Genomic DNA, 13093 nt, shown 5'->3' on the forward strand with positions numbered 1-13093 from the left:
TGTTCCAAAATAAGTGCAGATGCAGAATTAGGAAATCAGGCATCTTTGCAAGAACCATGGCAGATTTAGACTCTGTCCTGTGTCTCTGGCCGGGTTTCGGAACCAGGAGGGCAGCCCCTTGCACTGTCAAGCAACAATGCCAAAGTTAATAATTGGCTGTGCCAGCCCATGGACGATCAGGCTGTTTTTGTGTGCCTGTTTTTCTATTTTACGTAAATCACGCTGAACATGTTTGCATCAACCTACTGGTGATGCACCTTTGATCAATAGATTTTAGACAAAAGTGGTTTTTGAGTCCAAAGATCAGGGTTGGGTTGACCTGCAGGCTGGATACAGAGTGTATAAAACAGAGGCAAGGCACAGGCTGATAGCAGAGCAATCACCACCAAGGCTGAAATAACTGCAAGGGCACAGCCAAAGGCTTCCTGAGTGAGGATGGAGGAGGGAATGAATGCTCTGCATGACTTTGGGATCCAGTCAACGCGCTACCTCCAGGTGAATTACCAGAACTCCCAGGATTGGTTCATCTTGGTGTCCGTGATTGCAGACCTCAGGAATGCCTTTTACGTCCTCTTCCCCATCTGGTTCCATCTTCGAGAAGCTGTGGGCATCAAACTCCTCTGGGTAGCTGTGATTGGAGACTGGCTCAACCTCGTCTTTAAGTGGTAAGTAAGAGCCAGACAAAGAGGAGCTCGGCAAGGAAAGAGGCTGGCATTCTCTCTGGAAATGTCTGTCCATCAGAAGTTGCCTTCTCCATGTTATTCAAGAAGCCACAGGTTACTCCCCTCCTGACTTTGGTCCTCTACAGAATGAGGGAAGACAGAGAAAACCCTGTCAGTGAGCTGAAGATACAGGAAAGGCTATTTCATATGGATGGAAGGCCAGCTGGACCTTGTGAATTATAGGCTATAAGCAAAGAAACACCGTTTTATTACTTTGAAACAGCACAGGTGACATAAAGATAGATGTACGAAGGAAGAAAAATGAGGTATGAGGAAAGGAAACACATAGGCAATTTCAAAACTTGTTGTGTGGGGTCATGAGAAGTAATCCAGGGAACTCTCTTTTTCAGCCACCTACCAGCTGTATGTCCTGGACAACTCGTAGCAACTCTCTGAGTTTCTGTTTTATAATCTGTAAACTTAGATTATCTCTGGGACCTTATTAGTACAGTTATTAACATTTATTGAACATGTAGTATGTGCCAGGCCATGTGCTAAACACTTTAAGGCACTGAGTTAAACGACTAGAAAAACACAGGTGGTGTCGGAGGCAGGATTGAAGCCCAGGCAGGCTGGTTTCAGAGGCAAGGCTCTTACGAACTATGTTATATCCAGTGTTGGTAATCTGACTCTTGGGGGTAAAAAGCCCTGATTTTAGTATTTGCCAGTTTCTACTGTGTATATTATCCCACTTTCAAGCTACTGTTGGGTCCAGCTTGCAAAAATCCTGAATATTTTACATTTGTTAGCCAGTACCGGATGACTCTTAACACATTACTTGTTTGGCCTCTATTGCCTCGTCTAGAAACTGAAGAGGTTGGACCAGCTGCCCTATAAGATCTTTACCATCCCTAAAATTATCTTTGTTCACTGGCAGGTGATTCTTAAGATCTCTTCTAGCTCTAATTTTCTTTGGCCATAAAAAAGAAAAGTCCTTTAGGGTAGGAAAGAACATCGTTATTGGGCTCAGAAGCCCAAGGCGTATTGATGGGATTCTGAAATTCCTGTTGAAAAATCGACTTTGTCTGTAACTTCTGGTATTCAATAGCATAACTCTAAAAAATAAAAAGATAAAACGTTATTCCAAACATCTAATTTCATGTAAAGAACCATGGATTTTCTCTGAGTTGGTAGAGGTCAGAGTTAGTGGCTAATTTTAGTGAGAAATCACTCTTCTTCCACTGCAGGGCAAAGGAGGCATCCTGACCAACCCTTCACACCTGTTTCCACAATGAAAAACATGCTTTGAAAGGGAAAGCGGTTTGTCTGAGATATTCTGTTTCAAAGCTGAGAGGATACAGAACAAGCCCCTGAAGCTATGTATGTCCTTACAGAGGGTGATTCTGATGGAAACAGAGACCACATCTCCTGGTGGGGCTTGTCCTTGGGGCTGGGGCTCATTCTCTGGTGTCCGGAAGAAGCCCAAGACTCTGGAGGCCAGCAGAAAGAGAACCCGTAGAATATGCAAGCCCAAGTTGCAAACTGTAGTTCCTATGCATCCTGCCAAGACAAATTCTTCTTGGGGTTTAAAAAAAAAAAGTCACATAGTTGCCGTTAATACGGCTTTGAGGATATTGGATTTATTTATTTATGTTTGAATAAATAATACCTTCAAATAGTGCAAAATTCAAAAGTTATATATAATGGATGCACCATAAAAGTCTCCCTCCCTTGCCCCTCTCCAGCCATCCAGTTCCCCTTCTTGGAGGTGCCCGTGATACCAGTGTTCTGTGTAGGATCACATGGGTCTTCTCCTTGAGCTACTCTCTCTTCTCGAAGGTGTGGCATTGGGACAAAGTGTTCCTTCAGTAACTCCAGATATCGGTTCTGCTTTTTCACAGGATTCTCTTTGGACAGCGCCCATACTGGTGGGTCCTGGACACCGACTACTACAGCAACACCTCCGTGCCGCTGATAAAGCAGTTCCCGGTCACCTGTGAGACCGGCCCAGGTGAGAGTCGCAGCCCTTGTCCAGACAGAAACTGGGTGGACCTTGCTCACAGTGGACACCTGGTAACAATGTTCTGGATGAAGCTGTCTTTGAGGGGGACATGAGCAGAGCCACTCTTGCAAGCTTTGGTCATGGTCTTGGATTTGGTACAACTCCATTTATTTTATTTTATTTTATTTTATTTTATTTTATTTTATTTATTTATTTTTGGCTGCGTTGGGTCTTTGTTGCTGCGCACAGGCTTTCTCTAGTTGTGAGGAGTAGGAGCTACTCTTCGTTGTGGTGCGTGGGCTTCTCATTGCGGTGGCTTCTCTTGTTGTGGAGCACAGGCTCTAGGCGCACGGGCTCAGTAGTTGTGGCACGTCGGCTCCGTAGTTGTGGCTTGCAGGCTCTAGAGCACAGGCTTAGTAGCTGTGGCGCACGGGCTTAGTTGCCCCGCGGCATGTGGGATCTTCCCGGACCAGGGCTCGAACCCATGTCCCCTGCATTGGCAGACGGATTCTTAACCACTGCACCACCAAGGAAGTCCGGTACAACTCCATTTGAATTCACTTAAGCAAGGCCTTCCCAAATAGTCCATGACTGCCACTTTGGAAATCTGCCTAATGTTTTCCAGAACCGAAATTGCTAGTCCAGAAAGGCAAGGGCTCCCTCACAGGCAAAGGGCTCAGGAGAGTAACTGTGCCGTGGCCCTTTGTCCAGGGAAGGTAACATGGTAGAGGCCTGGGCCCCGGGCTATCCTTCCCAGAGGCCTGGCCCGGGAGATGTGGCCTCCCGAGCTGGCTGTCCAATCCCACACCCTGTCTGTATTTTACTAGGTACACCCAGACAGGCGTTTTTCAGCCACATGATAGATTTCATTTTTCAGTAAGGAAAGGAATACTCAACCCCATTGCTCACCCGTAGGTCTCAGTGTTAGTGTCCCTTCCTCAAAGACCCTATCACTGACCCCCAGACTAGGGCATGGCCCTTAGTTATTTGTTCTCACAAATCCTTGATTCACTTCAGAGCATATCCATTCATTCAAATGTTATTTATTGGGCTTCCCTGGTGGCGCAGTGGTTGAGAATCTGCCTGCCAATGCAGGGGACACAGGTTCGAGCCCTGGTCTGGGAAGATCCCACATGCCGCGGAGCAACTAGTCCCGTGAGCCACGATTACTGAGCCTGCGCGTCTGGAGCCTGTGCTCCACAACAAGAGAAGCCGCGATAGTGAGAGGCCCACGCACCGCGATGAAGAGTGGCCCCCACTTGCCGCAACTAGAGAAAGCCCTCACACAGAAACGAAGACCCAACACAGCCATAAATAAATAAATAAATAATTTTTTTTAAAAAATGTTATTTATCTAGCACCTGCGCCAAACACTGTTCTAGGTACTCGAAATGCCTCAGTGAATAAAACAGACAAAGATCCCTACCCGTGGGAATTCCCTGGTGGTCCAGTGGTTAGGACTCGGTCCCTTCACTGTGGTGGCCTGGGTTCAACTCCTGGTCAGGGAACTAAGATCCTGCAAGCCACGCAGCGTGGCAAAAAAAAAAAGAAAGATTCCCCTCTTGTGGAGCTTAAATTTGAATGGGGTGTGTGTGTGTGCATGTGTGTGTGTGTGTGTGTGTGTGTTATAAAAAAAAATCATAATACACAAGTAAAATATTTAGGATATTAGAGGAAGAAGAAGGAGGAGGAGGAAGAAAGAAAGGCAAGGCTTTACCTATGCGGTTCCCTGGAAAGCAGACCCAGATGGAGATCAGCACGCAGGAGGTAAGCTACTCTGGGGAGCAGCATTCATAGAAGAAAGGGACAGAAGCCACCTGGGCAGAAGGAACCTAGTTGCGATTCAGTCTCAGCCAACCCCATAGGAGCTCTGAATTGATTCAAGGAGACCAGGCCCTTATACCCCAATAGAGACCAGTGATTGGGTGCAGGTTCCCCCCAGGGAGAGGGTAGCTGTGATCAAGGCAGCTCTTTTCAGCCCAGGGCAAGACTTCCAGGGAAGTCTGAGAGCTGAGGGCCGTCTGCAACCACACTCTCAACAAGAGAAATGGGAAATAAACTCTTCAGTCCAGAAGGGGATCTGAGTGGCACATCTCAGGACCCTCCGTCTTTCAGGGAAGAGGAATCAGGAATAGGAATTGAATGCAGTATTAAATAAGGTGGTCAGGGTAGGACTCATTGAGAAGGTGAGATCTGAGCAAAAGCTTGAAAGAGGCAAGGGAATTAGCCAGTAAATTTCTGAAGGAAGAGGTGTCTGGTTAGAAAGGCCAACATCACAGGGACACTGAAGTGGGAGTGTGTTTAAAGGAGAGCCGTGAGGCCAGCATGGCTGGAGCAGAGTGAGCAAAGAGAGTGGAAGAGAGGTAATGGAAGGCAGATCGGTTTGTGACTGTATATCCAGCATGCTGATTCTTTGTGTAATCTCTAGATTGTATATAACCACAAGAGCTATGACCTTCTCTGACTTTGCTCACCACTGTACTCCCAAAGCCTAGCATGGTGCTGGGCACGTAGTAGGAGCTCAATAGATATTTGTTAAATAAATGACTACATGGATAAATGAATGGATGGCAGGATGGGTAGATGGATGAAAGGATGGATGGGTGGATGGATAATTGGATGGATGGATGGATGGAAAGATAGGTTTCAGTCTTTTCCATCAATAGTTGTTCAGCAGTTAGTTGTGATTTTTGTATGCTCATGAGAGGAGGTGAGCCCAGGGTCCTTCTACTTCACCATCTTGTAGCTTTTCCATTAAATTTCCTGAATGGAAAGATAGATGGATGGATGGATAGATGGATGAATGGATGGATGGAAAGATGGATGGATGGAAGGATGGATGGATGGATGGAAAGATGGACAGATGGATGGATGGATAGATGGATGGTTGGATGGATAGATGATGCCCCCTAGCAATCTCCCAGATGGAGACTTTTAACCTTTGGTTCATTCATTCATCTCTTTCCTATCCTTTAGGGAGTCCCTCTGGCCATGCCATGGGTACGGCAGGTGTATACTATGTGATGGTCACATCCACCCTCTCTATCTTTCGGGGAAAGAAAAAGCCAACCTACGGATTTCGGTAAGAACTCAGCTCTGGGTTGTGGGTGGTGGAGGGCAGGAGGTGGCTCTCTGCAGCTGACACACCACTTGCTCTTCTTCACATGCCCCCAGCCCACCCCATGACTTAGGTTGGTACTGATAAGAGTTGTGGCATTTCTGCTGAGAGTGAATATTAGAGTCACAGAATGTTAGGGCTGGAAGGGACCCACTTAATGAATGTTGTGAATGGGCAACACCTAATTTTAGAGATCAGTAAAAAAGGCCTAACATAGCAGAGGGGTTTCTCGAGATCAGCTAGCGAGCTAGAAACAGGCTTTAAACAAAAACCCATTTCTGTACCAACAATTGAGATGCCCCGTCCAAGTTAAAATAAACAAAGAAGCAGAAGACATTCCTTCTATGGGGAATTCTGGATATGCAGACACTGTGCAAATCCTTAATTATGAAACATAAAATAGGGAGGTTAAAGTTCACATACACAGGGGTTCACCACTTGCCATGGTTATCTTTGAATTTTGAGTACAGTCTTCAATTTACAAAAATTCCACTGATGAAACCTGAGTTTGCCAGGCTCCAACATTCCTGCTGAGGCTGTTCTCTTTGCTGAAGGATCTATATATGGGTTCTCTTATGGCTGCTTCTTCCATTGCAGGTGCTTGAACATCATTTTGTGGTTGGGATTCTGGGCAGTGCAGCTGAATGTCTGTCTTTCACGAATCTACCTTGCTGCTCATTTTCCCCATCAAGTTGTTGCTGGAGTCTTGTCAGGTACCAGCTGCTCTGGCTCCCTCCCTCCATCTCCCCACCTATACCATTCCTCCCTCATCAGGACAAAATCCCAGCATTCCTGCCATGTTCTGTGTATAATCAATGCTATTAGCATTTCAGTGGGTTGAAAGTCAAGGGTGAGCAATTTGAAATGACTCATTTCTATAGGAGTGCCCAGATGTACACAATTAAGTATGTTCCAGAAACATGGCAATACAGAAAATTAACTTACCCAGTTGAATTCGCTTGAAATCTCCAAGATATTTACATTCTTTATTTCTTACTGGTCTTCAGCTGGAAGTGGCCCCTAGTTTAGCCTTAAGAAAAGCTACCAAATTTAACAAATTAACACCATGTCCTTGGAAAGCTCTTTATTTAAATAAATTCATTTGCAAACCTAACAGATACCCACAGCTGGTCTTTATTATAGGTTCTGAATTTTGAATATTTTGTTTTCTTGGATCCAGTTAATAAGGGGCAGAAAAGACTTTGGTTAAGTGTAAGAAAGAATTTCTTGACTTTGTGGGAAGCACTAGAATATAAGACCTTAAGGAAAATGTAGAATTTTTCCCCTGGAGACCTGAAAAAGCAGAGCAGGGCAGCATTCACAGAAGCATGTTGAGAACAAGGGAAATAATGGCTTCATGGCAACCACAAAATTAACACAGCATTTAGCACGGGGTTCCATGTTTGAGAAAGAGCCTGGAAGTTCATGTTACATGAATGACCCAGGAATGTTTAAGTTAGAGAGGAGAATAACTATCTTTCTTTATTTTATTTCTTGAGTTCCCAATCTGTCTTAGTCTCTTCTTTTTTTCCCCCAGTTTATTATTTTTTTAATTGAAGTATAGTTGATTTACAATATCATGTTAGTTTCAGGTGTACAGCACAGTAATTCAGATATATATACAGGTATATATACCTATATATATACACATGCACTATATATATTCATTTTCAGATTCTTTTCCCTTATAGGTTATTATAAAATATTGAGTATAGTTCCCTGTGCTATAGAGTAGGTCCTTGTTGGTTATCTATTTTATATAGTGTGTACATGTTAATCCCAACCTTCTAATTTATCCCTCACCGCTGAGAATAAGTATCTTTAAATGTGCTGACAGAGGCTCTAGATTTACCACTTATTAACGCCTGCAGAAAAAACTGAGACCAATAGACATCATTAGAAGGAGAGAAGTTTTATTTAGCTCAGCACAAGGAAGAACTGTCTAATGATCAAATCCATGCAAAGATGAAATGGGCTCCCTGAGTGGGAGTGAGCTCTCCATCCCTGAGGGTATTCAAGTAGAGACAGGAGGACCACAAACACACACACACACACACACACACACACACACACACACACAGGAAACTTGCATGTGGAGGGAGGAAGTATGCGACATGACTCTTCCATCTGAAAGAATCTGTGGCTGAGGACAGGCTGTAATGACATATGGGAAGAAACCAAACGACCCTCTAATCTGGCATCTGTGATTTAACTCCACAATGGTGGGGTGGATGGCATGTCACCCATTGCTCCAAACTGAAGGGCCAGCATCTTCCCCAGTCCTCACGGTCATTCTTTCTTCCGCTCAGGCATTGCGGTTGCTGAGACTTTCCGCCACATCCGGAGCATCTACAACGCCAGTCTCAAGAAATATTTTCTCATTACCTTCTTCCTGTTCAGTTTTGCCATTGGATTTTACCTGCTGCTAAAGGGGCTGGGGGTCGACCTCCTGTGGACCCTAGAGAAAGCCAAGCGAAGGTGTGAGCGGCCAGAATGGGTCCACATTGACACTACGCCCTTTGCCAGCCTCCTCAAGAACCTGGGGACACTCTTTGGCCTGGGTCTGGCTCTCAACTCCAGCATGTACAGGGAGAGCTGCAAAGGCAAGCTTAGCAAGTGGTTCCCGTTCCGCCTCAGCTGCATTGTGGTCTCCCTCGTCCTCCTGCATCTCTTTGACTCTTTGAAACCCCCATCCCAAATCGAGCTGATCTTCTATGTCCTGTCCTTCTGCAAGAGTGCGGCAGTGCCCCTGGCGTCTGTCAGTCTCATCCCCTACTGCCTGGCCCAGGTCCTGGGCCAGCCGAACAAGAAGACTTTGTAAGGGGATGTGGAGTCTTCAGAATTTACAAGTCGATGACTGCACCAAGGATTGAAGGTGGCTAGGGCCTTCTGCCAGCCCATTGTGAGGCCAGAGGTACTATAGAGTCAGCTCAGGCCACACCCCCTTCCCCCTTTGCAATTCTAATTGCATTGGGTGATGTGATTTTGAAAAGCTAATAAGGCTATTTGAGAAAGCCTTATTGGAGCTGGGTGGTTCTGGATTTTTTTCCACAAAGATATACTTACTCTTTTGTCCAATATACAAAAGCAAGACTTCTTGGGAGGGCCAGCTCATAACGCCAGGCTGGGGATCACACTGAATTTTCCACTCATGCTCATCCTTACCCAGAAAAGGAGAAAGTAGCAGTGGATTTGATAGGGAAAGAAGGATTGATTAAGGAGGATTTTTAAATATCTTGCATATCATGCAAATTGTATGTCAAACAATATCTTAATGGCTTTGATTATATACGAATCTTTAGGTAAAGGGCTCTCAACGGTGGGGGACCAACTTAAAGTACAATGAATAGGTCCTTAGTGGAGTAATTCTGCTTCTTGTATTTTTCTATTATATATCCATGGTCGTTGTATTTACTGGGATTTCTGAATGGCTGCAGTGATCTGGATATTGTACTAAGTCAGAATATTCAGGCAAAGTCAGCTTCTCCTCCATAACATTCGATCTTTCTTCTTATTAGCCCAGCTCTGCTTTCCCCAGAATTTTCCACTGATTCCACACCCACCCTGCTGGATCCTCAGATGCCTAAAAGTGACTCTATAGTGGTGCTTTTGTATGTTTCAGTTAAGCGCTGAAATCTTGGGCAAAATGGCAAGGAGAGGGCCAGGATTTCTCTCTCCAGAAGGTCACTCCAATGTTACTTTTGATTCCTGGAGGTAAATATGACTCCTTTCTCTGTCCCAAGCCAATCAAGAGTGCATTCTTGGAGGAAAAGCCAACTCCTCCTCTTTGCCTATTCTCTAGTCTCAACTGATTTGCAGAATATGTCCTTTAAAAAAAATGTTGAAACCTATTTATTTGAGAGTCCTTGTTTTTTCTACTAATTATATAGCTTACCATATAGTATCATTCACACCCACCATCCTGGTCATAACATCTTTGCAAAGAAAAATATATACGTGCAGTATTTTATTAAAACAACATTTTACTTAAGAATGAAGTCTTGTTGATTACTATATTTTAGAGGCAATGTGTTCTGAAGTTTCTAATTCTGGCTTAGCTAAATTTCTAGCTCTTTCTCTATTTCACTAAACAAATAATTTGGTTTCTATATACTTATGTTTTCTTTTTGCAAAAGGAAGGTGTTTTGTCTTCTGTTGCCCAGGAGTCCCAGTAGGGCTGCGGAGACTTATAAAGTGTCTACAGGGGCACAGGCAGAGTCGAGCATATCAACATAGTCACGATATCGTATTCTAGTTGGCCAAGGCTGAACATTATTTACCAGACCACAGTGCAGCATGGGTTGCTCTATGAAATCAAACTGTTACCGAGTCCAAGCTCGCTCTGCTTGCTGCACGACAGGCCAATAAATCGGGAGACGAGGTGCTGAGGCAAGGAATACGAGTTTATTCGGAAAGCTGGCAGACAGAGAAGATGGCAGACTAATGTCTCCAAAAAAACCATCTTATCAGGGTTTGGATGCCAGTTTCTTTTATAGAACAGAGGAGGAGGAGATGAGGAAGTAACGTAAAAAGGCCATAAGGTTTGCGAATGTCCCTTGGAATGGCCAGCCTTGGGGAGGGGACGTGTTAATTTCTTCTTTCTTGCTGCCATCCACAGGTGGACAGGGTCAGGATGTTTCCCTGAACAAAGGCACTTTGGTTTAACATTCAAGCAGAGGGGACACGGCTCCCTAAGGCAGGCCACTGTGTATAGACAGTAACCTTTTAATGAACAAAAGCAACCAGAAGCAAAGGTTAAAATAAAAGAAACAGATCCAACGTGGAGTCAGGATTGGCTCTCTCCTGTTACAAAACTGCACCTTGAGGGCAGACAGGCAAGATCATTACCAAACTAAGCAATCAGGGAATGTAAGTCATAGCAGCAGAACAAGACTGAGCAGGGAATTCCCTGGAGGTCCAGTGGTTAGGACTCTGCGCTTCCACCTCAAGGGGCACAGGTTCAATCCCTGGTCCTGGCCAAAATAAAACTGAGCAGACTGTGGAATCCAGTAACCCAGTGTCAGCAAGGTTTTGGGTTATAGTTAAAGAAAATCTGAACAGGGCAAGTGATAGCACCGAGGGTTGCTCAAGGGAGCTACTGAAAGTATTTCTGCAGGATTTATTTCATCCTGGGTGCAGGGTCCCACCTCCAGAATCCTTGACTCATCGGCATATCTCTGGATCTACTGAAAGTGAGTCTGATCATTCGCTTCAGAACTTTGGGATGTGAATCTTTAGGGAAAATTGAGTCCTCCTATCGAATTTTATTTCTTCAGGGGTGGCACCAGGCCCCTCCGAGACACTAATGGTCTCACCAAGGATGAAGGGAAATGGTCTTGTTCTGTCTGAATTGAACCCCACTGCTTGGGCATGGCCTCCATCCTGGATGATTTATTTGCCCTCAGGGACCAAGTCCAGGTTCCTTGCAATAGGATTCTGGCAGAAAGTAAATAATGTCCCTGCCCCCAAGCAGTTGGTGAGGTTAATAAAGACACATAATAAAAGATGAAATTTGTGCTTAATATATACCAGGCTCTGTTCTAAGTATTTTATTTATTTATACAGTGAACTCCATTAATTCTCCCAAGGTTTCTGTGAGGTGGGTGTTAGAATTTATGGTCACATTACATATGAATAGGCACGGAAGGATTAGGTATCTTGCCCAGAATGGAGGAGCCAGTTTAAGAGCTAGGCAGTCTGACGCCAAGTTCATCCTCTATCCTCTACCCCACAGATGCCAGTAAGACTAATGGCTGCATCAAACCATCCTTCCAATACCAGATACAACTCTTCATTCAGACCACAGAGATTTTGATTTCTTGTGGCCAAAGGACAAATATCGTTGTTGTTTTTCTTAAATTTTTGGCTGTGTTGGGTCTCCTTGCTGTGTGCAGGCTTTCTCTAGTTGCAGCAAGCAGGGGCTACCCTTTGTTGTGGTGCACGTGCTTCTCATTGCGGTGGCTTCTCTTGTTGTGGAGCACAGGATCTAGGCGTGCGGGCTTCAGTAGTTGTGGCACATGGGCTCGGTAGTTGTGGCTCGTGGGCTCTAGAGTGCAGGCTCAGTAGTTGTGGCACACGGGCTTTGTTGCTCCGCGGCATGTGGGATCTTCCCGGACCAGGGATCGAACCCGTGTTCCCTGCATTGGCAGGCAGATTCTTAACCACTGTGCCACCAGGGAAGTCCCCAAATAATGTATATTAATGCATATATGTGGAATCTAGAAAAATGGTACAGATGAAACTATTTGCAGGGCAGGAATAGAAACACAGACGTAGAGAATGGACATGTGGACACAGTGGGGAAGGGGAGGGTGGGATGAATTGGGAGATTAGGTTTGACATAAATACACTACCATGTGTAAAATAGATAGCTAGTGGGAAACTGCTGTATAGCACAGGGAGCTCAGCTCGGTGCTCTGTGATGACCTAGAGGTGTGGGAAGGGGGCAGGGGAGGGAGGGAGGTCCAAGAGGGGATTCACTTCATCCTACAGCAGAAACTAACACAACACTGTAAAGCAATTATACTCCAATTAAAAAACAAAACAAAACACAGAGTGATCCTCCCAGCGAGCTAGTATTTGTTTCTAAGTATGAAGATACCGTATTTCAAAGTTAATTTCATAAACTAACTATTGGAACAGGCATGACCATGTTAGATTAACAGCAGTGTCTAAAACAACCTTAGCTATTTCTTTTCTTTCTTTCAAGAAAGAGCTTAAAAGCCATGCTCAGCCTGTCTGGGTCAGACAGTAAGTAACTTATTTCTACAATCGAGATAGCACGAGAAGGTAGAATTACCACAAAGAACTTTTGGTATAGAGCCATATACAGGAGTAGAAAGTAAAGAGACACCGTGGAAGATTATTTAGATCAGAGACTCCACAAATACAGGACTGCTACCTTTCACTGGGACAGGCAAAGTCTAGAAATGGACAGCCCTAAGGGCTAAGAATTTGTGACGGGTAAAGTCGAGCAGAGTGTCAGGCCATGACCAATTTGTAATATAGCCAATGTATTAGCACATTTTGAACACAGATCTTTTCCCCAAGTTACAGATGTATGTTTGCTTTAGAAATGACTTGTGAATCCTCAGGATGGAAGTAAGTTTAAGTGACCAATGACCGTTTTAAACCAAGGTCCATGTTATATTATAGCACAATTTGATAGATTGGTCTAGCAGTCTATCCGTTTTAGGGAAATAGGTTTGAGGATGACACACACACACACACACACACACACTATACAATTGTATTATTGCCCTAGGAAAACAGACCCATTAAGAAAATGCAACTTCTGGGACTTCCCTGGTG

At 44.6% G+C, this 13093-nt stretch overlaps 2 protein-coding genes across 3 annotated transcripts in view; both read left to right on the top strand.

Annotated features, from left to right (window-relative positions):
- Positions 1-215: 215 nt before the first annotated feature.
- On the top strand, positions 216-9633 carry G6PC1 (glucose-6-phosphatase catalytic subunit 1). 2 transcript variants are annotated; one of them, XM_082372858.1, is made up of 5 exons: positions 216-665; positions 2564-2673; positions 5641-5746; positions 6380-6495; positions 8092-9633. In XM_082372858.1, the coding sequence occupies exons 1-5, from the start codon at positions 436-438 to the stop codon at positions 8601-8603; spliced, it is 1074 nt and encodes a 357-aa protein (XP_082228984.1). In that variant the 5' UTR covers positions 216-435; the 3' UTR covers positions 8604-9633. The 2 variants fall into 2 exon arrangements, with proteins under 2 accessions (XP_082228984.1, XP_082228985.1); XM_082372859.1 differs by lacking the exon at positions 216-665 and adding an exon at positions 672-988.
- Positions 4998-13093, top strand: part of RPL27 (ribosomal protein L27) — a 65463-nt gene continuing 57367 nt past the window's right edge. The window contains exon 1 of the mRNA XM_082372873.1: positions 4998-5003. The gene's annotated coding sequence lies outside the window, so the exon portion shown is untranslated. The remainder of the gene's footprint in view (positions 5004-13093) is intronic.

This window comes from Balaenoptera borealis (genome assembly GCF_965194805.1).
Source record: "Balaenoptera borealis genome assembly, chromosome: 20".
NCBI classification, from domain to species: domain Eukaryota; kingdom Metazoa; phylum Chordata; class Mammalia; order Artiodactyla; family Balaenopteridae; genus Balaenoptera; species Balaenoptera borealis.